The sequence below is a fragment of the Electrophorus electricus genome, chromosome 20 (genome assembly GCF_041902795.1).
Source record: "Electrophorus electricus isolate QZ-2024a chromosome 20, ASM4190279v1, whole genome shotgun sequence".
Lineage (NCBI taxonomy): Eukaryota > Metazoa > Chordata > Actinopteri > Gymnotiformes > Gymnotidae > Electrophorus > Electrophorus electricus.
In genome coordinates, this window is record NC_137516.1 from 11,612,744 (window position 1) to 11,636,783 (window position 24,040).

General features: G+C 40.3%; 2 protein-coding genes across 12 annotated transcripts; one reads left to right on the forward strand and one right to left on the reverse strand.

Moving 5' to 3' along the window:
• Positions 1-2,668: 2,668 nt before the first annotated feature.
• On the reverse strand, positions 2,669-8,011 carry dapk3 (death-associated protein kinase 3). 5 transcript variants are annotated; one of them, XM_081703112.1, is made up of 10 exons: positions 7,901-7,925; positions 7,369-7,452; positions 6,063-6,168; positions 5,103-5,463; positions 4,688-4,817; positions 4,535-4,583; positions 4,404-4,430; positions 4,139-4,291; positions 3,932-3,977; positions 2,669-3,799 (listed from the first exon to the last, which is right to left on the reverse strand). In XM_081703112.1, exons 3-10 carry the CDS (start codon positions 6,122-6,124, stop codon positions 3,266-3,268), a joined length of 1,362 nt encoding a protein of 453 aa, XP_081559238.1. In that variant the 5' UTR covers positions 6,125-6,168; positions 7,369-7,452; positions 7,901-7,925; the 3' UTR covers positions 2,669-3,265. The 5 variants fall into 5 exon arrangements, with proteins under 5 accessions (XP_081559238.1, XP_081559239.1, XP_026876707.1 ...); XM_081703113.1 differs by lacking the exon at positions 7,369-7,452 and having other exon boundaries at positions 5,334-5,463; positions 7,901-8,011; XM_027020906.3 differs by lacking the exon at positions 7,369-7,452 and having other exon boundaries at positions 7,901-8,010.
• Positions 8,012-8,401: 390 nt separating this feature from the next.
• sppl2 (signal peptide peptidase-like 2) lies at positions 8,402-23,225 on the forward strand. 7 transcript variants are annotated; one of them, XR_014118791.1, is made up of 16 exons: positions 8,451-8,536; positions 17,378-17,416; positions 17,552-17,668; positions 17,968-18,150; positions 18,243-18,332; positions 18,432-18,571; positions 18,671-18,813; positions 18,971-19,067; positions 19,172-19,288; positions 19,378-19,459; positions 19,591-19,665; positions 19,763-19,825; positions 19,939-20,038; positions 20,199-20,276; positions 20,454-20,689; positions 21,852-21,991. XR_014118791.1 is itself a non-coding variant. In XM_081703105.1 (16 exons), exons 1-16 carry the CDS (start codon positions 8,489-8,491, stop codon positions 22,032-22,034), a joined length of 1,716 nt encoding a protein of 571 aa, XP_081559231.1. In that variant the 5' UTR covers positions 8,452-8,488; the 3' UTR covers positions 22,035-23,225. The 7 variants fall into 7 exon arrangements, 6 of the variants coding, with proteins under 6 accessions (XP_026876677.2, XP_081559234.1, XP_081559235.1 ...); XM_081703105.1 differs by having other exon boundaries at positions 8,452-8,536; positions 20,454-20,614; positions 21,852-23,225; XM_027020876.3 differs by lacking the exon at positions 17,378-17,416 and having other exon boundaries at positions 8,402-8,536; positions 20,454-20,614; positions 21,852-23,225.
• The last annotated feature ends 815 nt before the right edge of the window (positions 23,226-24,040 follow it).

Genomic DNA, 24,040 nt, shown 5'->3' on the forward strand with positions numbered 1-24,040 from the left:
TCAACTGGCAAATGCTTAAGCTCGTTTACACAAATATGAGATTTTAATGCAGTTCTTAAAATATTAAAGATTACTTGAAAGGAAGAACTTTAGTCACTTAGCTAGTATGATCGAAAGCAAAGTACAAGCTTTGGAACTGGCAGTGGTGTGTGCATGGAAATAGGAGGAGTAACTTATAAGTGCAACTTTTACAAATTCTACAATATAAATGCATGCTTTTAAAGTTTTATTTCTAATATACAAAAGAAAAAGCAAAATGGTCATATTCTACTAAAATATGGCACACACAGTGCTCTAATCCCCCCCCCCCCCCCCATTATATGCTAATATAATAGCAACATCACAACACTTTAGAAATTCACTGTATATAAAAAGTCAGAGTGAAGACATGATGAAATGAATTATATCCAGGGAGTTGAACGAACAAAAGATCATACTGTCGTCAAGATAAATCACTCTGCAATCACTCCTCAAGCTCACAATTCTCTCCGAGAGGAGACAAACAAAGGCACCAGGGAGACGGGGGTGGGTTACTTTGTGGAACGTCAGCTCAATTATGCAATATATCGACTTTTTGGTCACTTACAATTGCTTATTCAGGTGTTTAGTCCTTGATTCACATGCTTTCGTTTGACTCTCTGCTGCCATCTGCTGGCTCCTTGTAGCGTCATTTAGAGCTGAACACGAATTTAACAGATGTTGTCCACTAGTCAGGTTCATCCGTAATACTTAAATCTGAGCTAAACAAAAACACAGTATAAAAACAAACAATAAAAACAAACAATAAGTGATGACGGTACGTGTTAAGAGCATATGATCATGTTTATAGCTACATCACTATACATACTATATATACTATACTATATAGTCGAAAGAAACTACTAGTCACATACATATTGACTATAATTAATGTCTGTGGAAGACTATCCATAGAAATTACATTAGTGTCAGTATAACAGTATAACAGTACTACATCTGTTAATAGTACTTAAACATACAAATCTTATTAATTTCCATGTCTACTATGGTAGACTGATCACTATCTTCAGTGGCTGAAATTGATACATTCATTAAAATAAATAAAACGCCTAATGAAAATATATATCAGGGTGAAAAGTAGATATTTTATCTCAAAATGTAGTTGACATTCTTAGGACAGACTTGAGGAAAACTCACTGAAAATGTCCTTAAAGTAAAACACTAATATCCTGTGACTTTCTACCACTGCTATTTTTATACTTCAAAACTTCATGTTAAAGTACTTCATCAAGGCAGAACATTTCCTAAAAGACTATTTCTAAGATAATCTTATTTCCCTTTTTTGCTGGAGTGTTTTCACTCAAAATACACTGGACTGTTCCAGCAAATGGGACAGAACTGTGTTTGTACGCAGACAAATGTCTGACTCTGCTTACCGTCATACAGGGCTCACTCAAAGGCCAGCCTCTCTTCCTCACTCCTGTAGATAGAGACTTCATTATTTCAGGCTGTTAGGTTTTCCTTTAACATGGCCCATGATCAGACCAAAAACAAAGCAGTAGAATCTTTACTTTGTCATTACAGCATAAATACAGGAACCCCATCATTGTAACAGAATGGAACCACTTCTGTAGGGCACGTGCTAAGGGCAAGTGTGTTCACCTGCTCATGCAGGGTGTCCGTGAGTGACATATTGGTTTGCTGCAGGGTTTGCATGATTTTATCCAGCTCCTGCTGTAGTCTGCTCTGGTTGTGCATGCTCCTCTCCTTCTCTCTCACTACCTTTTCTCCCTCCATCTTCTCCACCAAGGCTTGGTGGGCTGCTTGGCAGTGCTCCACACTGGTCTTGGGGGGCCAGCTGGCCCACACCACAATCACTAAGAGAGACACCATGGACCAAAGAGTGAGCAGAGCCACAATCCAGCTATAGGTGCTTCCAGATGACTTGGCTCTGGTCATTGCTGAATCTTTGAGGGACTGAGAGTTGAGGTATCATTTTGGTCTGCCTCCACCGCACTGTCTGGGTTGCTTTCCCCCTCTGTGGGAGTGGAATAGGGGCATGTCTGATGGTGTTATAATTGGGGCTGAAGTGCATGCACACACACACTCCAATAGATGCTACAGTTTTGAGTTTTAGAGTCAACACAAGCCCCTAGAGTGGCACTATTGGCCAAATGTTTATTTCAGGGTGGTGCCACCTCATGGACTTGTTTATTTTACAATACTCTGGCCATTTTTGGGGTCCTCCCCTCTTCTGTCTTTACATGTACATGCATGTGTGGCTGTTGATTCTTAGTGGCCCCAAAAAACTTAAGACCTTAATGACTGAAACAGTTGTTCTTCAGGGATGAAACTGATGTGATGGGAGCAATGTGTTGATGCATGAGATATCTATCAACTCAAACAATGTAAAAACATCTTGGAGTTCTCTGTTTACTTTAATGTACATTTGTTCTAGCATTATATATATATATATATATAAACAGAAAAGAATATAAATATTATAAAGAACAAAAATATGTAAATGACAAAATGAGTTTTAAAACAGTCAAGAAAACCTTGTAAGACTTGGGAATCAGTACAGGTAATCCATATACATAGTATTGGCACCATTCTTTGCAGAAAATCTCATGCGTGACATGAGTGTGTGACATGAACAGTTCTGATATACGCATAATAGCTAAATGTATTATTATTGCACCTTAAAAATACTTTATTAGTTATATACACTATTAGTGTTTTACAGAATTACTATTATATGGTACTTGATAAGTATGTAGGTAGATATTATCTGTTTAAAGTATTAAAGGTATAAATGAAAACCTATATTACACAATAGAAGCAGCAAACAAGCTTTTGATACACCATGGAGCCAGAGATTCTCACTTCTACATCACAGAGAACCCTGATCATCAGTGGGCTATGTGGCAACATTAATAGTCTGTGGTTTAACCATAGTCAATAGTCTGAGGTTTAACCATAAAAAAAATGATTTGTAGGCCCAATAGCTAAAGCACAATGATGGTAGCCATTTGGTAATTGGACCCATGTGGGCATATTTACATATATGTGCATAATTTAAATATACATGTGCATACATTAGGCTCTAATTTCAACCAGCATGCTCCCAAATGGCCTGACTTACATGCACCTTAAGATTGATGAGTTACCCTTGTGGCTGCTACCACAGTGAGAGATGTTATGGACTAAATACAGCTGCCTGATGTTTCTGGTTCTGTTCGGGTTATAGGCCATGCTGCCTGTGTAAAATCTCACATGGGCCAACTCAGGCCAGGCCCGTGCTGTGGCTCTCGCGGCCGGCTGTGACGGATCGCACAAGCTCCTCCACCCAGTGCATCTCAGTAGACACTTGCTCAGCCAATGCCTCGTAGCGGTTCTCCAGGCGGCCCAGCTTGCGCTTGAGTGAGTTGGCAGCCAGCGTGGCGACCCGGGTCTCTTCCTGGTTGTGACGGCGCTGAGCCTGAGTGCGCTGTAGTTCAGCTCTCACACGGCCCAGCTCCATGGCCACGCTCTGGTTCTCCTCCTGATACCAGCCCTCCTTCTCCTCATAGATGGAGAGAAGCGCTGCAATGTCATCACGGCACGCTCGCTGGTTCTGCTCCAGCTGCCGCAAACCTTCTTCAGCTGCTGCAATCTCCTCCAGCACACGGGAGAAGCGCTCAAAGTTGATGTAGGTGTTGTTGGGTGGCATGCTGGAGTGAGACTTGATGGTGTACTCTTTCAGACGTGTGGTCTTCAGCCGTCTGCGCTCGGGCCGCCGCCCACTGTCCTCCTGACGTACGTTACGCCGCTTTATCACCTGAAAAGGGCAGTGTGAGCAGAGTGAGAGTGAGTGAGAGAGAGACAGAGAGAGAGACAGACAAGTGGGTATATGTGCAAAGTGACAAAAGCCATTATTGGGAAGAGTGAGAGCTAAGTGTGACATTCCTACCTTGATCCAGGGATGCTCCAAGCTGTCTTCAATAGTCATTCTCTTCCTGGAGGAAATAAAAATGACAGTCAAGAAAAATACACAAATGAAGGAATATAAACATTCAATCTTAAATCAAATATGTTCAAAAAGAATTCATTGGCAAATGCTTGGGGACACAGCATTTGCCATTCAAACATTATTCACAGTGAAAGAGCAAGAGCTCACTTGGGATCCTTGACCAAGAGCCTACGGATGAAATCCTTGGCCAGCTCACTTGTGTTGCTGAAGTACTCCTCATCAAAGTCATAGTTGACAGCTGAGATGTTGGTCAGTGTTTCTTGTTTAGTTTCTCCAAGAAATGGAGAAGCTCCACTTAACCTGCAGGACATAATTACTGATTACAGCTCGCAGTGCACCCACTGTGACTTCCACAGAGAAGGACCAGTCAGAGATGTGTAGAAGTACTTGATAACAGTTTCGTGATACTTACAGTATGTAAGTAATAACTCCAATGCTCCTGAAGACAACAAAATGTTTAATTAGTTAAATCCTAAAAGTATTCTCGTATTACTGTATTACAAATCATAATTTCAAAACATAATAATGACAGACTATACTGACCACATGTCAGCTTCCAGGCCAAGGGGTTCATAATTCACTATTTCTGGGGCTGTTAAGGAGGTAGTGAAGAATACATCAAAATAACAACTATAAGGAACATGTAGTAATGCTGCATATATTGGAGTTTTTCCTTATTAATTCAAAAGTCCCTACCAACAAACTCCGGAGTTCCAAAAATATTTTTAAACTCGTTTCCTTCCTTTATCTGATGTGCAATGCCAAAGTCAATCAGCTTTATTCTGGGGTTAGGAACGTTCTTATCCAGAAGCATGATGTTCTCAGGCTGCAACACAAAACCGCACAGCAGTTTTAGACTAGTGTGCTTGACTCTAAAAAACTGAATAAGATGGATAATCAATTATACTGACACAATAAAGTTAAATGAAATGTCTGTTAAATGAAAACATATGATTTAAGTCTTAAGATATCAGAAACCAAAACAACGATCCTACATCAAAGGCCTCAGAAATCAAGAGGTGTTGTAAGAGTAGTATAATAAAAACACTTCCACACACAGGGATTCAAATAGAGAAGTGACATACTCAATTTCCAAGGCTGCATGCCTCACCTTCAAGTCAAAGTGTGCTATGTGTTTGGAGTGCAAGTAGTGAACCCCATCCAAGATCTGCTTGAGGAACTGTGTGGCCTCTTCCTCAGTCAGTGACTCCTTCTCTGCCAGGAAGTCAAAGAGCTCTCCTCCAGATACGAGCTCCAGGATGAGGATGACATCGGTCTTGTTTTCAAAGATGTCATGCAGTGTAATGATGTTGCTATGTTGGATCTCACGTAGGATGTTCACCTCTCGCTCGATCTCCTCGCGGCTCACACCCCGCCGGCTTGACGACAGTCGCCGCTTCTTGATGAACTTGGCAGCATATTCGACCCCAGTGCTCTTCTCTCTGCACTTACGCACGATGGCAAACTGGCCACTAAGAATCAACAGCCACACATGCATGTACATGTAAAGACCGAAGAGGGGAGGAGGTTAATAAAACCGCACATATAAAAACAGGTGCATTAAAAACAAGACAACAATCAAAGTTTATATGGGCAGGTTTTTTGTTTTATGTGTGACTGAGCTGGGAAAGCTGCAATCTGTAATCTCATCTGCCCCACAGCTGTCCTCTTACAGAAAGAGGAGAGAAAAGGCATTGTGAGGCGATGATGTCATGGTGCACAAACCTCCTCTTCCATATATAGGAAGGCAGACTGGCCAAGATACAGAGTGTAGATGACTCACTCTTCACGTTGGGGCAATTTAAATTCCAAATGCCTTTGAAAAGGCCTCATTCAAGGTAACATAAGCAATGTGTTTTTTATCAGGCCCCCATCAGCATAAATACACAAACATGTTAGTATAGCACCCGTAAAGGATTGGTTTGAAACCTACTGCAGTTTGTTATACCATGATGTGTTTAGGCAGCGATAAACCAAACAAAGGAAGAATAACATTTTTGACATATTCTTTTACAGAAGATAGCTCTACAGGCATACTACCTGTTATATTTACCCAACGAGCAGCTCTCACCTGCCCAGCTCCTCGCCCATTTCGTAGTACTTTTCTACATCCTCTTGTCTGAACCCAGCCATAATTCACTGACCTCAAAGTCAATCCACACTTGTATCCTGAAACACTAAAATAAAGGAGATACATGTTTGTATGTATGGAGGAGTTTCACCTCGATTAGAGTGTGTGATGTCTTTATGCCCTGCATACTAAATAATTGTATACACTTTTCCTGTGGCTGAGGGCATCAAGTCTAAGAATATCACTGTTTCACAGTATCATGGCATTATTTGACAATTTAAAACACATAAGCCAAGAGAGATCACATAATTAAAAGAGATCCATTCTTGATAAAATGTACTTATTCATTCCAAAACAGCTACTGTTTGGCCATTTTTTGGTAAAATATCCTCTGTGACCATGTGAATAGGTCTAGCTAAATGGAGCAAATAGCCTATAACTGGCATTTGGTTTGCATGGACTTAAGAGAACAGCATAGTCAGTAAACTATTTAAGAAGAAAATAACAGCTTTTCACTGTGTCACTGTGTAGTTTAAGACAATAGTTTTCAACCCTGACTGTGAATTTACGGTTTACTTACTTGTGATCAGTAATGCAATGTTCTTTATTAGGACAATAGCATGGTAAAGCTGTCAATACGCTAGAAGTGGCATGTGAGGTAGCAACAAGATTTTTTTTTTTTTTTTGTAGTGGATTACTCCAGCAAAAGTGTTTTCCAATGCAGTACGTGCAACTGCAAAATGAAGACTGCTCTAGTAAGATTTAAAGAAATGCAGAGGGAGTCAATCTCCAACCTATATTTATAGGAAGTCGCTGGATACAAAGAGGGTGAGACCCATTGGTGTAAGGAACACACACAAACAAGAATTAGTAAGTTAGATGATAATTAGAAGTAACATTGATTTTAATTGGTATTTTGAAAAATGAGGTCCAATCATATACCATGTCTTGTGCCGAGGATGCACTATTAACCAGTGTTTACAACCTAAACGCTGGCTAACAGAATCCAACAGCAAAACTGACATATATAAGTAGCATCAGTAATACCACAGCTAGACACAGCATGGGAATTTTAGATATTAAGGCTATTTAGTAAAACATTAAATGGATGAAGTCTTGATGATTCAAGACTGGCCTGGATAACTTTTAAAAAAGTTTGTAAGATGTACATGCTGTGATTCATATACACAACACTTATCCCAAACATTGGCTATTGGTACAATGCTTGCAAGAGTACTAATCTTCAGAAAAATCAGTACTGCAAAAATGACTTAAAAATTAAGTCGTAAAAATTAGTCTTACTTACGTCATGACCTACCATCAACCAGAGCCGACAAACAAAACCACAGACCACAGAAGATCTAATTTTTTTCCTAGCTGACTTTTGTTCCTATATTTACAATACAATAAACAACGATCACACAATCTACATTAAGATAAATGTTCAACCCCATAAGAGGTTCAAACTTCAATTGGGAAGCAGGAATGTGCTAACATTTATGAAAGTTGCACAAGAAACTAGCTATCTAATTTCTAGAAATCTTTGTAGCTAATTAGCTAACAAACAACATTACACAGACTAGCTGTGATACAGTAAGCTTACTAGTTGGCTACCCAAAAATACAGTTGCCTCGAAAAGCTTTTAACACATAGGTTACTTAGCTAGCTATCTTAGCTAGGATAGCGATGTTCGAAACTTCTAAGAACCGCCATTAGCTAGCTAGCTAGGTTCTTGGCATAAAATCGTCAAAAGAAACTTATTCAAGGAAACAGCTTGGACATTGATATAACTTTTTTCAAGAGACGTTTTCGGAAGTCGAATGGACAACGTTACTTACATTTTCTATAGGTCTCTCATTTCTCTGTCGACGCTTTTTTCCGGTTGCAGTCTTTTGGAATGACGTCATTGTGATTCCTCCGCAATGTGATTACGGAGCCGGTGTGGTGATGTACTCAGGAGACCAGATGTTGTGATTGAGTTATTAAAGATGATGCTTAAACTTGTTTTGTGAACATGTCTAATATGACAGTTTTATACCAGCGCTTGTTACATTGTAATATGTTCAGTAAAGTGCGAAAGGAATGATAAAAGGAAGGCCAGTTAGAAATGTCCGAGGATTCCACGTTAATGTTTATTTGTTGGGTCTTCCTGGTTTTGACAGAGAGTTTTGCATTTAAGAGAAAGGTAGCAGTAAGACCAGCAATTTTGAACAAAAATTCTTTAACTGCGTTTTACGTTGCTTTTAATGACGCTGAATTTTCTCATGATTGATAGGAATGTAAACCACATACAAAGACCTTTCTTTGGCAACGGAAGAAAACCAACCAATCAGAAACGTAACTGCGAAATGTGGGCAGGAAATCGTAACCAGCTGGAGGTTTAGGTTCGCAAAGCGGATGGGGTGAAACAACAGCAGGCAGTAGTCATGGGATTCCTGTGGAGTCTCCTTTGGGCAGCTCTTTTAATTAATCAGGTATGAAATGTTATTGGACACAATGTAATGAGTATCGATGTAATCGGTTTGCACAAGCGAGCATGTTGATTCCGTAGAACTAAAAACGGAAATGCTTTGTTTTGCCGAGAATTAGCTAGCCTGGTTAGTTAGCTAGGTTAGCTAGCGTTAACGTAAGACAGTTAGCTTGCGGAGGTGATCGTGCCATTTTGCCTTAGGTTAAATCTACCTTGTTTTGCGATACTTGTTTCTTATTAATTTTACTTGTAATTTTAGTATGAAAAGTTAAACAATCGTTAAAGAATAAAAACAAATAGGAAAGTTTGCTAACAAACGTTGCAACTAGCTAACGCTAGCTGGTATAAGGTAAGGTTGAGCAGAATTCAGTTGCGGTGATTATTGTACCTAAAATAAGGAGAGAAAACCAAAACGTTCAGTATCTTCTTGGATTTCAACAGTACAGGAAAAAACAATGAAAGCCCGTACATAGCTAAGTTCAAAAAGAGATACTTTGGAACAAAAATTATTCCAACGTCAAACTAACACTCTCTTTAGATGAAACTGAACAAAACATGCTTACCAAACTTTATTTTGGCGTTTCATTGTTCTCAATTCCCAATTTTTTTTTCTGTCGTCCGGACTTGGATACCAAAAACTACGGTTAATTTCAGGGACCCTTAACGAGGAAATATTGATTCCCATGTACAACTTCCACACATTACATGCAACTGCATATGACAACATTATTGTCATTGTATCCTATTAAGGGATCTGTAAAATATCAGCACACCGTATACCCAATTTTCTCTGTCGTCTCGCTGGTCTGAATCTAGATGGACCTGTCTGTTGTTTACTATTTATTGAAAAAGCTGATGAGAGAGCACAGAATATGTGATGACTGATCTCCATAGATCTGTGGGAATTCATCATAAAGGGGAAAAACCTTTCTCTGCCACTAATGATGCAGGGGCATGTGTAACCATTTTTGTGGTGTTAAATCACCCAGAATTACATTTGTTACTTGGCTACTATTAGCATACCAAACATTATTCATAACTCAAATTTAAGACACTGTTATATGATTACTTCAAATAAAATAGGCAATGAAACCTGCAGTTCTAACTAATTAGATAAGTGATTTTACTGTACCATTATCAAATGACTGGACACCAAATTCAGCAACTGAAATGAATTGTAAGTCAATCTTTAAGACTTATGGTTGATTAATGGTAATTTTATAAATGTTTGTTTTAAATAAGTACTCCATAAAACCTCCAGATACAAGTTCATTATATCAAAGAATTTGTTTACTGAAGCAATTAAATAATTGAATACTAAGGTCATCAGGTGGGTCATATTCCAATTTCAAGATAAGATAGAACATAAAATTGCATGTGGCTGTTAGTAGACCAATAATGAAATAACTTTTTAGTGTAGCATTTTTGTAAAATGGTGACACAGAATTCAAGTTGGTCAGTCTGTTTGACAGGTAGATACACTAGACATCAAGGGTTCAACAGCATGCAGTCTTGACTCACGGAAAAAGGAACTAAATAGGAGAATAGGGGGATTCCTTTATGACGGAAGACATTTCTAAAACACTAACCAAAAGGGCTATGATTAACCAAAGACATACATGCATTTCAGCTGTCTAACTAATGTTTAAAACATTAAATAAAGTTTGCAGAAAGGCACACAATTCTGTGAGTCCTCACCATGCCCATCTCCACTCTCTCACTGGCCTCTCTTCCTAAGTCCACATAGGTCCCTCCACCCAAGTGTCAGACATCTCAGAGACCCAGTACTCTTACACTGTGGCCTCTCTACAGCTGAAGGCCTGTCTACCACGAGTGTTCCTCAGCAGCGGACACCCCCAGTCCTCTCTCTGGGCTGTTCCCTTGGTGTAGTGGCACCTCAACAGTCCCTTCTGCCTTATGGTATGACACAGTTCTCTCATAGGACCAGGAGCCCTCCCATGGACACTGAAGGTTGTGGCAGTGTCCTTTCCTGTGGCATGGGTTGTAAAACCACACTTGTGGCCCTGGCAGGTTCGGCTGTCCTTGGCATCACAAGTTGTTTGCTCACTTTTGGGGAGTGCTGGCATTACCCTGATTAATCCTGGTGCTGGTGAAGCACCCATATTTTCTGTTTGTGCTTCTTTATTAATCCCAACTCTCTCCACTGTTATAGTTCAGACACCTCTTCCTGTGTTAAACAAACCTCGTTACTTGTTGCTGCTGGTGCCCAGAATTTGTGCACTTGGCTCAGACCCCCCGCTACGACTGGGAGCCACTTCCACCCTCCCAGCTGCCAGTGATGGACTTGAGTTGGACAGTCACCACCTCCAAGCCATTCAGTCTATGGCGGCAGTTGGTCTTCCTAGCTGAGGTGTTGACACTCTTCCTTCCGACAGCAGCTAAGCAGCCCTGCTTCTGTTTCCCTGCCAGGTCGGGGTTGCGGTATTGACTGGTGAGGTGTACTGTCTTTTTTCTGCCACCAGCATACTATTCATTCCATTCTCACTTGTTCAGGAGATCCTTGGCAACTCCTTGTGGAGTTCCTGCACCACGTAACAATGTTATTTACTGCAGCAACCTAATGCTGAAGAGGAGCGCTCTCTGCCTCAGCGACAGCTGCTTGGTGGTTGGCCAGCGTGGCAAGCTGCATTTGCTGCCTCACCTTCACTGGCAGCAGTGTGTTTAGGAAATCTTCCAGTGATGACTCTTCCTTATCTGTGTAGCCTGTGTATGCTTGCTGAACCACAGTGTTCAGTTTTGCCACCAGGGCATTTGTCTGTTCTGCTGGGTGACCACTTTACAGCTGTGCAGGGTATGATTCCCAGGTGCTCTGACCATTCTAGCTTGCAAGGCGGTTGGGTGCCGTCTCTGCTATCGATGTCATCTCTCTCGCCAGACACAGACTGGGCTCCAGACTTGCTGTGGTACTCTTCTTGCTGTCTTCTCTAGCAACCTCCTAGCTTTCAGCTGGCTGGATTTGTCCAGCAAATCCAGTTGCTTGGTTTCTTCCAATTTGGTGACCGAATTATTTTTATTGATCAGGTTTTTATTGCCCTTCACAGCAGGGATGGGAAGGTTAATGCAGATAATATATTTACTTTAAAGATCCATAAATGTACTACTTAAGAACATTCCCATAACGTGTGAATAAATGTACCAGGTGTACCAGAGTTATATAGTATCCTATTTCTGACGCCATTGTAACATCAGAATGGAAGATAAGGCATTTGGAAAGTGGAAAGGCATTTGTGTGAGTAAAAAGCTCTTTATTTATCAGAGCATAGTCATGAGAGACTTGCAAATGGAAAACAAGCAGAAGCGGGAACTAAACTAATCATGAGAATGGGGGGAGTGTCATAAACAGAAAAACACAGTGATGATGGTAGATATTTCTAAAATGCTAATTAAGCAAAAAGGGGTACAGCTAACTCAGCCACACATAATTCAACTGTTTAACATTTAAAGCATTCAATTTAAGACAAATACAGGTAGGATTGGTTACCAAAATCAGCTACCAGTATGACACCAGTGCCTATAAGATCAGTATCTACTGGACCTGATCACAATGCAGATTTCAGTGCCTCATTACAGTGCCTCTTAAAAAATTGACAAAAAAAAAACGTTACAGGATTTTTTACTTACCCCAGTTGCAGGCGATCAGAACAGCAATAATAATAGCCTTTGTAAATAAGTTAGCTGCATGTGCACATCGTTCTCTCAACCTGTTAAAATCACATCCAGGTGGCTGCCTATAGCTGTACATATATTTTTATTCACTTTCAGTTCACAGTGAGTAATACTGCATCCTTTAAACACATTGACTAATCTGTGAAATCTTTATTAAACCCTGGATGCAGTTTGAGGGGTTAAGAGAAGTTTATGGGCATGTATTTACAAAGGCTATTTTGGATTGCCTCTCATTTGCTCATTTTACAATTTTCTATTGCGCCTAGTTAACTAGGTTTGAAAAGGAACTACAATTGTGTAATGAGCAAAAAAAAACTGAAGGTAAAATACACCAGAAACGAACTGTAGAAGGTAAAGTAAAATGAGCTGTGAGAACAGGAACAAAGCACATTTTGTTATGAAGAAATGGGTTATATGAGTGACTTTTCTGAGACTGGAGGTTTTACCCCAGGTCATGTTTTACCCCTGGGAGTATTAACACGTATCTGTACAGCTGAATCTTTCAGTTTTGCAGGTATTGTGAAGAACTAAACAATAACAATGGAGCAACAGGCATGATTGATGTCCAGGATTATGTTAAATTCGTAGTTTGCTCTGCATGTTTCAATCCAAACAGTTTCTCAAACCTTAGACAATATTTAGAAGGCTTTGCTCAGCATTTCACAGCATTTGGCATCACAAACCTGACTATAACCTGTAAATAGCTAGCTAGCTAACAGTGGTATGTGACTTTATCTCCTTTCGTAAGTTAAAACCAGATCTTTCACTGAGTTTTATAGTGAATTAAGTTCAGTTTACTTTTTTTTAGTGACAAAGCCAGTGAAAATAAATTTACATTTGTGATTACCACAGTTTTGTCATTGGTTTTGTCAATGAACAAATGGCCTATTTGTGCTTTGCATTCTTGCATATGTTGCTACTGCCAGGTTGTAAAGAATGCAACCATAAAGAATGCTGATAAAGCAATCCGATTTACACACATACAAACCCCTCCCTGCCGGTAAATAGCTAGCTACATTCAGAGTGTTACTATTTTACAGTCCACTTCAGCCTAATGAGATGCTGTCTAACACAACTCAGTTTCTGTCTGTATACCTACATTTAGTGTTACTGATTTGAAATCACATTTTGTATGTATGTAAAAACATCACACTTTAGATATGATCCTATGAATAAGACAGTTGACCAGCTGATCATTCTTACAGAACAGTTAACTAAACTGGTCGTTGTAAGTTATCAAACTTGAATGAAAACTTGGCCTATGCTGTAAATTAGTAAAAACAGAAACTTGGTTGTCTTAAATGGGATTTTTATCAGTGTTCTTTAAGGCTGAATTCTGTACAAAATAGCAACTCTAAACATGCAAGAATGCAAAGCATGAATAACCAATATGATATATGAATGGTAATCGCAAGTTACTCGGTTACGTCTGGTCTCATAGGAGTCTATTCCCTGTGCATGTCCGTCAGAAACCCTCGCAATACATTGTGGCTGGATTTGCAATGTTCTGAAGTTGCATATTTTTCTTGAATTTGCACTACATCTCGGAAATGTAACGCATGTGTTTTCATTTTGATGAATATGCTTTGTGTAATTGCAGAATTTTTTCATTTGCAGTCCCATGGGTCTTCACGGTCACCATACTCTCTAGTTTGCTAATACACTCCTTCTAGTTAACATGAACTTCGGCACCATGGGAGTGGAAACAATTGTCATTTGACAAGACATTTAGCTTTAGTCAATCTGAAATAAATCAAAATTAAATTTTTCAGAACTGAAATATCCTTCAATACAGACTCAAACATGTATGGTTGTATGCCTAAATAATCCATAGTTTTAATTTTACTTTTGGTGTTGTCAAGGTCAAAAGCAAGTAACGTTAGCTAGTATAGGTAGCATTAGTTAATAGCTAGCAAGTTCCAAGTAATGAGCATTGCTAGCTAATTAGTATGACCACCTATCTTATTATGGAAGTTTGTTTTATTTTCCTGTTTGTGTCTCATTTAGAGAGAGAAGTCTGTGGGGTCATATAAATCTACAAAATAAAATGCGTATGGGGTGAACCTACCATATTTGAAAATCTCTGCCCATTTCTTGTTGCCCAATCATGTTAATCTCTGACAGGTGACTGTTAACCAGTTAGGTTTGCTGCCTTCAGAATAGTTTTGAGTACTGATTTTGCATGAGCACAAAAATTGAACACTAAGAATATGGCCTTTTATTTTACTACACAGAATATGACAAGGACACAAATAATTAATCTGTTTCTTGGCAAATATTATATTCATAAAACATTCAAAATTATTTTTTTTAACAATTATGCCTCCTTTTATTAGTTTTGAAAAAAGCCAAAGTAATAAACATTCTGAAAAATTGAGTTTGTTTTAAAACTATTAATATATTTAATAATGATCCAAGATGGCACCACAGATGACAGCCTTGATGCAGTGCCTTCTCTGTTTTTGTTTGTCTGTGTTCTGCTACTGATCCTGATTACTTTCAGTAGAGATGAACAACTTAAAATCAGGCAGTCCAGACCAAGTTGTTTTCCACTAGTTTTCACAAACCCAGAAAGTTGTTTTTTTTTGGAGATGTTAGTCAGAGGAACAGCAGCTCTTTTTGTGAGATGGAGGCGATGAAAATGGGGGAAGTGCGCTCTAGTGAAGGTATGTCATCAAGGATTTAGAACTGTGCTTCCATTGATTCATCTGGTGAATCTCCACTCCTTGCCCAACAAAATGAATGAGCTGCAGAAGTTTTCCTCCTTCATCTTGGTCAGTTTTAAAGATGCATATCGCTTTGTTCCCTCAGCAGCCCTGGGTCTCACTAATCACTATTTGGTTTATCTTATTCCAACCTACAAGCAAAAATTTCAATCTGCAAAGTATGTTTTTGCAACAGTGAACAAATGGACAAGCGAGGCAAAGCAGGAACTGCAACATTATTTTTGACTGTACCGATTGGAGTGTTTTTGAAGCTCCAATTGCCAACCTGGACAAACTAGCTGACACTGTGACATTGTGTATCAGCATTTGAGAAGACGTGTGTGCCAACCAAAACCTATTACACATACAATAACAAGCCATGGTTCACAGCCAGACTAAGAAACTTTTGTAAGGCCAGTGAGTAGACATGGAGACCTGTACAAGCAGGCCAAAAACTCACTGACAGGAGATCACAGAGGCTAAAATAAGATAACCTAAATTTTCAGCTTTAGAAATGTTTCAGCTAAGAACCCTGCATCAGTGTAGAGAGCACCCCCTCCCCCCTGCTGAGGCCTGGCTGACTACCTGAATGTCCCAACCTTTCCATAGACAGACAGCCCCCCCCCCCACCTTTCTTAAACACCTTTTGTGTCTATGTGCATCCAAAGGTTTTCAGATGACACCAAGGTCATCAGACTCATCCAATATGGTGATGAAGCTGGATGGTGCAGTCAAAACAAGTTGTATCTGAATGCACTCCAACCTGTAGAGATGACAGTGAGCTTTAGGAGACACCCCTTGGTAGTGCTCCCCCTCGCAATATCCAATAACCCTGGATCAATCATGGAAACCTTCAGGTTTCTGAGAACTACCAGGGAGACCAACATCAGTATCCTCAAAAAGGTCCAGCAGAGGATGTAGTTCCTGTGACAGCTGAAGAACTGAAGTATGGTCTATATCAGGAGCTGGTCTGGTTTAGAGCAGGCACTAAACAAGAAGGGAATAGACTGCAGTGAACAGTAAATGACAGCAGGAAAGATAATCTGTGCTCCCTTGTCCTCCATCCAGAACTTGTCCCCCTCAATCAGCAGGAAACGGGCAGGGAAAATAATTCCAGATTCCTCATACCCTGGACATGATCTTGCTCAATTTCCCCCCTCCATCAGGTGCTATGGGTCCATGTGTACTAAAAGTTCCAGACAAAGGGGAAGTTTTTTCCCTCATCACAAACTTAAATAGCTGACTAGTACTATCTGCTATGCGATAGCCATTCTTGTTTTCTCTGACAGCCACAATATACTTTACATCTAAAAATAATGTATTGTACAGCTATATAATGCTTCCACTTCACAATTTCACTTCCATACATGGGTACTACTGTTAGCACCATCACACACACACACACACACACACTGGTACTGAAGTTCATCTTGTACATAATCTGTGTATTACTTGTATATTGTGTATTTTTTATGTGTATTGTCTATTTTGCTTGAAAGTTACCAACAGCTGGACCCAGACCATGTGTGTGCCAACAGACTTGGCCAACAAACCAGATTCTGATTCACATGTGAATTTTGATGTATTCTTGTTGGGGGGGGGGGTTCTCCCTTATGTTCTTTCCTGGTTATATTGTTCTCCTGGCAAAGATTATGTAAACTGTTCTTATTGTTTACTCTTGAAAAATGATACTTTTAAAATGCAAAAGATTTTAAAACTCTGATTATTTTGGGGTAAGAATAATACAAAAATAAGAATAATACAGTATTTTTGGTTTTCTTATTGAGTTGTATCCTGTGCTGGTTTTGGCATACCTACCTCTTTAAAATTACCATTTTATAGTGACTTAATTTAAACATAGAATTTACTTATTTTACTATCCATTTATTTAATAATACTACAGTAAAACTTCATTTCAGTTGCTGCTGTGTAATTGTCAGTTACACTGAATGGATTCACAGACTATTTGAAATGATTTATAATTCAGTTTGAGTGAATGGTCTCTTGACTTCAGTTGGAAATTTAGAAATGCGGAATCAATGTAAAATCACTTCATTTTTGGTTCATTTGATAGACTGTGAACAGATATTTATTCGTATGAACTATTTATTTAAAATCAAAACAAAATCGTGATTTAAATTTTTTTTAATATATAGGATTAGGTATATGCCATGCTACTTTCGCTAAGGATGTAATGGTAGCCAAGTTAACCATGGTTTAATGAAACTATCCATCCATTAATGAATGCTATCCATTCTGGGGCAACTGATCTATCCAGTGATGTGTTCTGCTTTTACACATCCCATGCAATACAGTTTTTAGTGCTAAGGTGGGGACTGAGCATCACAACATTAGGATAAGTACCTTGTGGAAGATATATAAAAACACTGAAAAGGTTTGTTGTTGCATTATTCATCTGTAGTTTACTGTGTATTTGCTTTTTAATGATGAAGAGCCCAGTTGCTGAATCAGAAGCAGATCCCAGCCTATCAGTAAGCTCTTCCCAGCACAGATCTCTTGGCAGTTTCTGTTCCTTGTTTCAAATCACCACCCCATCATCCTGCTGTACTTTATAAAATGTCTGTGTAGAAGTCCACAGTGTGATGACTTGTATCTCTGTTCACCAGGCTGTGGGAGAATATGGCATGGCACATTTCAGTGAGTTGGGAAAGAGCAAAGGGAAAGATTACTGCATATTCTTCAACTCCAAATGGGCTCATCTGCCTCAAGACCTCAATAAAGCAGTCAGTAATTCACCTTCTCTACATCCACGTCCACACACACTTTATCACTGAAATAGATTTCAAATTTTACTGTTTTGCACATTACCTTCCTGCTAATGTGTTGTACACAAGCTGAAGGTGGCCAGTAGTGACAATAAATGAATCAAAATGTAACAGGGACTAGTCCAGTAACTCCTAAAGTAGCTGCTATATCTGTATATCCTATGAATAATGTTTTAAAAGTGTAAGTCACATCTAAATATACCAAATGCTGCTAAGAGGAGGTGTAAGAGTCCACCACCTACATGCTCTGTTCACAGTCACGACTACAGACCTATGACCTGACCGCATCTGTGCTATGTTCTGCATCTGACGTGCCAAAGGGCGGTTTCCCGAATCGCATTGCCATGGTGCTGCGTGGTAACTGCACTTTCTATGAGAAAGTCCGCTTGGCTCAGATCAACGGCGCCAAGGGTCTCCTCATTGTCAGCAAGGAGCGTCTGGTGAGGTGGAGTAGGACATGGCTGTAGCACATTATGATGAGTCCTGTACTCACTCTACAGTACTCTGCTGTGTTCTCTGCTGTGTTCCCCAGATCCCACCCTTTGGCAATAAGACCCAGTATGAGGAGATCGATATCCCAGTTGCCCTGCTCAGCTACTCCGACCTCCTGGACATCACTAAGGTGATGGTTCCCCCATCACCTTAGTGATGATGGCTGATTTCTGACCCTGATTCTTTTGAAGGAAGTTGTAATAAATCCAGGTGTCTCTCTCTGAGGCAGAGTTTTGGAGAGAAGAGGCAAGTCGCCATGTATGCCCCCAGTGAGCCGGTAGTGGACTATAACATGGTGATCATCTTCCTGATGGCGGTGGGCACAGTGGCAGTGGGAGGATACTGGGCTGGAAGCAGAGACATAAAGAAGTGTGTATCTGAGCTGGAATCCTTACTCATGAATACATGCACATTCAGCCTTTACACTGTATACGTGGGCTTTCTGTGTGTGTGTGCTGTTACTTGCAGACGCTATATGAAGCACAAACGGGATGACGGTGTGGAGAAACAGGACGAGGAGACGGTGGATGTGACACCCATCATGATCGCTGTGTTCGTTGTGATGTGCTGCTCCATGCTGGTGCTGCTCTATCTCTTCTATGATCACCTTGGTACATCAGTCACTTGTCGTTTCACCATCAACATGCCTAATCCACTGTTCCTTGGCTCTCCTCCATGGAGAAACATCTCAGTGTTGTGGATGAGGAAGCTGTGTTCATTGGCTAATGACAGGTGTTAATAAGCCTGCTTCTCTCCTCCTCTTTGCAGTGTATATGATTATTGTCATCTTCTGCTTGGCCTCCTCTGTGGGCCTGTACAGCTGCCTCTGGCCTTTTGTTCGGAGAGTCCCATTTGGGAAGTGCAGGTGAGGGTGCATGAATTTAGTACCTATCCTGTGACTTACCACTGACAAAAACACAAACTACACGTGTGTGGGGGGGGGGGGCGGTGTATGTGTGTGTTGGGCAGGATTCCTGAGAACAACCTACCATACTGTCACAAGCGGCCACAGGTGCGGATGCTGCTGCTGTCTGCGTTGTGTGTGGCTGTGAGCATCACATGGGGTGTGTTCCGGAATGAGGACCAGTAAGTACACACACACACATTGGGGAGGGTGGCGATGGGGGGAGGGGGTGTGGACAAACTCAGCAACTTTAACCCCAAACATCTTTCAGGTGGGCTTGGGTGCTTCAGGATGCTCTAGGGATTGCATTCTGTATCTACATGCTGAAAACAATCAGATTGCCCACTTTTAAAGTAAGTTAATTTAGTTATTTTTAGCATTGCTGTTGTTTTTAATAAGTGATTACTCCTCATTTGTTCCAGTATGAGATTAACATCAGTATGTCATGTACTTTTGCATTTTGCTCTGGTTGTTTCCTATACAGGCTTGCACTTTACTCCTTGTTGTCCTCTTCATCTACGATGTTTTCTTTGTGTTTATAACCCCGTATTTCACAAAGGTATGTGTAACTGAGTAACTAAATATTACAACTAACTAGCAGGCTTCTGTCTGAAAGTTTGAAGCCCATTTGTCTCTGTATGTGTGTGCGCATGCAGAGTGGGGAGAGCATCATGGTAGAAGTAGCAGCAGGACCATCTGGTTCTTCTACACATGAGAAGGTAACTCTTGGCCTGTTACTCCTCTACCTTCTGTGACCTCTATTGCTAATGTAGTGCATTTTCATAGTTAGGATTTGTTGCTAATGGCTGTTTGAAATTTGTGGGTGTGGCAGCTGCCCATGGTGTTGAAGGTTCCGCGTCTGAACTTTTCTCCGCTATCGCTGTGTGACCGGCCGTTCTCCCTGCTGGGCTTTGGGGACATTCTGGTACCAGGTAGCAAAACTGCTGGGAATACCTCAGTTCTACTATCTCCTCAAACAACTACATGCAGGACAGTTTGTGTGTGTGTGCAAAGCTGATTTCATGCTACTAGTGAACAGGTCACATTAGGCAGAACAGCTAATGGTCCTTTCTTGCTTCGTTTCCTCATAAGGTCTGCTTGTAGCGTATTGTCACAGGTTTGATATTCTCATGCAGTCCTCACGGATCTACTTCCTGGCCTGCACTGTTGGTGAGCCTCCTCAGCCTCAAGTAGCACTGAACATGTCAATATGCATGTATGTCCTGCAGGTTAAATGTACCTACAAATGGTTGCTTTAATTTTCAGAGGAAGCTGCACATGTTGTGGAGCAGCATATGTATGTCAATCAAATGCTGAATGTGTTCTGAGCAGCATATCTGTGTGTAGGTTATGGTGTTGGTCTGCTCATCACCTTTGTGGCGCTGGCCCTGATGGAGATGGGCCAGCCTGCTCTGCTGTACCTGGTGCCTTGCACTCTCCTCACCAGCCTGACTGTGGCGCTGTGGCGCAGGGAGCTGCCTCTATTCTGGACTGGGAGTGGATTTGTGGTGAATAACAGTTTGATATGAGTGCCTTCTTCACACCGAACAGTTCTAGGGTTTTTTTCAGTAACTAGAATTACAGTTGAGTAAAACACTCCACCTGACCTGTCATGTCTGGTGTTCATCTCTCATTTTTATTGTGGGTGCTTTCTTTCATCTTCTGGTGCAGGCTTATGTGTCTGTCAAAGCTTAGGATTTTTTTTTTTCCCTTCTGGATTTCTTTCTTTTTCTTTTGTTTAAGCATATGTCATCTGTGGGAGAAGAGTTGTTGGTAATACAGCATGTGTGCTTTTCCTCTAAAATGTATATCTTCTTCTGTACAGTATAAACTTGGCTAGGTTAGTGCCCTGTTTTATAATGTGGCCAGTGACAGTCAGGCTCAGCTCATCTAACTTGGTGTAGACTCTAATCATAGTAATGCTTTGCTGGATTTTGAGGTGTGTGTGTTTGTGTGTGTGATGTAGTTGAGGCCAAAGGTTTTGAGACTGACACAAAGTTTGGTTTTCAAAACGTTTACTGCCTCAGTTTTTTTAGATCCTTTTGTCAGATGTTTATATGGTATAGTGAAGTACAATTATAAGTATTTCACAAGTTCTTTAGCTTTTTATTGACAAATACAACCAGTTTAAGCAAAGACTCAAAACTTTGCTCGAAATTTTGCCTTAGAACACTGCCATGAATAAAGAATCGTATCAAAACATCCTCCAAGAGCAACTTCTCCCAGTGATCCGGGAGCAATTTGGTGATGAACAATGCTTTTTCCCAGAATGACGGAGCACCATGTTATGTCATGGCTTGGTGGAAAAAAAACATTGAGATTTTGGGTCCATGGACAGGAAACTTCCCAGATCTCAATCCCACTGAGAACCTGTGGTCAATCCTCAAAAAGATAGCAAACAAACAAAACCACAGAATCTGTGATCAACTCCAAGCACTGATCAGGCAAGAATGGGTTGCCATCAGTCAAGCTTTTGCTCAGAAGCTGATTTCCAGCAGGCCAAGGTGAATTGCAGAAGTCTTTGCTTGAACTGGATGTATTTGTCAATAAAAACTTATGAAATGCTTATTGTACTGCACTATACCATATAAACATCTGACAAAAAAGTGAGGCAGTAAACTTTGTGAAAACCAAAATTTGTCATTCTCAAAACCTTTTGCCATGACTGTAGGCCTCCTGTTGTGTCTGATTTTGTTTGGTTGTCTTCAGCCTCTGAGGTCTGATTCTCACTTGTCTATTCCTCAGCCCCCTCCTATTGTCATGGCACCAATCAACTGCACTCAGACACCAGGACCACCTACAGCTGAGACCATAGTCAATCCTGAGCCACAAATCTCTGACACGTCCAGTCAGTGTGAAGAACCTGCACAATCAGCCCCAGAGAATGTTCCTCATCTTGCAGAAGATGCAGCCTGTAAATCAGACTAAGGAACTGACAGTGGCGACAGTTTTTCATGTTTTTCTTTTTTTTTAATTTTTTAAAGTCAGTTACAAATCTGACATTTTACATGATGGACTAGTATTCATCTCGGTGCATGTGACTGATGGCAAGAGAATGAGAACTCAGATGCACTTGTTTTTAATCTCTGCAATCACAGAATAGTCTGGTTTAAAAAAACAGCAAGTCAAGATCCTTGTAGCACACCATCATAGTGGACAGATGAAGGTTGGCTCAGCAGCTTCTACAAGGATATCAGCAACATTATTTTTGGGGACTTTAGCAATGATCTTTAAAACCGTGATGTGTGGAAAAAAGTGCAGCTAGACATTCTCCAACAAATGTCAGGAATCCAGCACAGCTCAACAAGACTCTTCACGAACAACAGTCAGGCTTGGTCCTGTCTAGACTCGTGCACTGATGTCCCTTACCCTTTAAAAATATGGTGCTATGCAGGACTGAGAGAACCAAAAGTATAAAGCTATTGATGCATTACTCTTTTCTGTACCTCTGAACGCTTGAGGTTTGCGTGATGCGTATGGATTATGGGTTGGTATACACTTCATATGTAACAGAAGTAATGATACTAAATTAAAGGCCCCATGGTTCAGAATCTGCCTTATTGTGCTTGGGTTTTGGCCTTGTGTTGGATTGTATACAGCTTAGCGGAAAGCAAGTACAGTATGTAAAATTCACGCCTTAAACTGTTGAGCTTGATTTTCAAGATGTCTGATATCCAGTGATCTCATAACAAAACTACAGTATGTATGCTTTTGACACTAGTGATAATTTATTGTTTATATTTTAGGTAATGTAGATAATTTGTAGTAGGTACTTTTTAAAAATTTTGTGCAATGGCCAGGTATTAGACCTGTTTACTATTTTATGGTTTATAGACAAGAACTCTTAGTATGCAACACTTTTTTTAAATTACCCATTTAATTTTTTTAGATAAACTCATTGTCTTACTGGGTTGCTGGTATATGAATGGGTGTGATCAGGTCATTCTGATTATTATTTATCTTCATTCAGTTTTTCGTCTCATCTATTTTTGTTTTGTATTTTTAGGCAGTGAGTGTAGAATTGTTTGCATTATTACTGGCACACAATATAGGTAACCTATATGAAAGCCCTGTAGACTTGTTTAAAGAATGCGCACAATAAAGGAACAATACCTTTAAGGCCATTTTTTAAAATTAATTTTCATTCAGTAGAAGTACATTAATCAAATGGTGTGGTGGTTTGTGGTGTGTACTACAGATGTGACATGATCTGTGGTATATGCTACAATGAACATGGATGGCACTTGTAGAGAGCTGTTTGAAAAAGCTAAGGAATAATGAATGTGGCCCAAGAGGAGAGTGTGTAAGAGGAGATGGGAGCAAGTAAGCTTGTCTGAATGAACTGAGAACAGTGCGAGAAGTGAGGCTTTATAACACTCAACTCCTGTCTCATTAGGGGAAGATAATTACAATCCAGCACTGATCTAAATAAATCACCATATAACTAACCATCTTGTGTAACCAAATCCAGCTCTGCATGTTATGGGTGAAGGGAGGATGCCTACATGCATTTGTGCAGGTGCAGGATAGTTTAGACTAAATGCACAAACCCACCTGAGAGAAATAGACATATACACATGAGCTTTATCACCTCACCTTTAAAAGAGGATGCAGCGCAGGAGGCTGCACACTCCCTCACCCCCATTGAACTTCAGTACCTTTCCTTTTGCTGAATCCAGATATGATGCACATCGAAACTCACTGTACAAGTGGGATGTGGAGTGGGCTGACTCAGCTCCAGGTTATTCCAAGGCACAAGGCTGAAGGCTTTTAATACAATTTTGAGCAGAGTCTAGCTTGATGGAGTTCATAACACACAGAAGTAACATCAGCATTGTGCTGAAAACCATAGTATTTCAACATGACTCAAGGCCAAGGCAAAGCTCTCACTTTCAGTTACTGAGTTTATAAGCTTATGCCTCTGACAGAACACA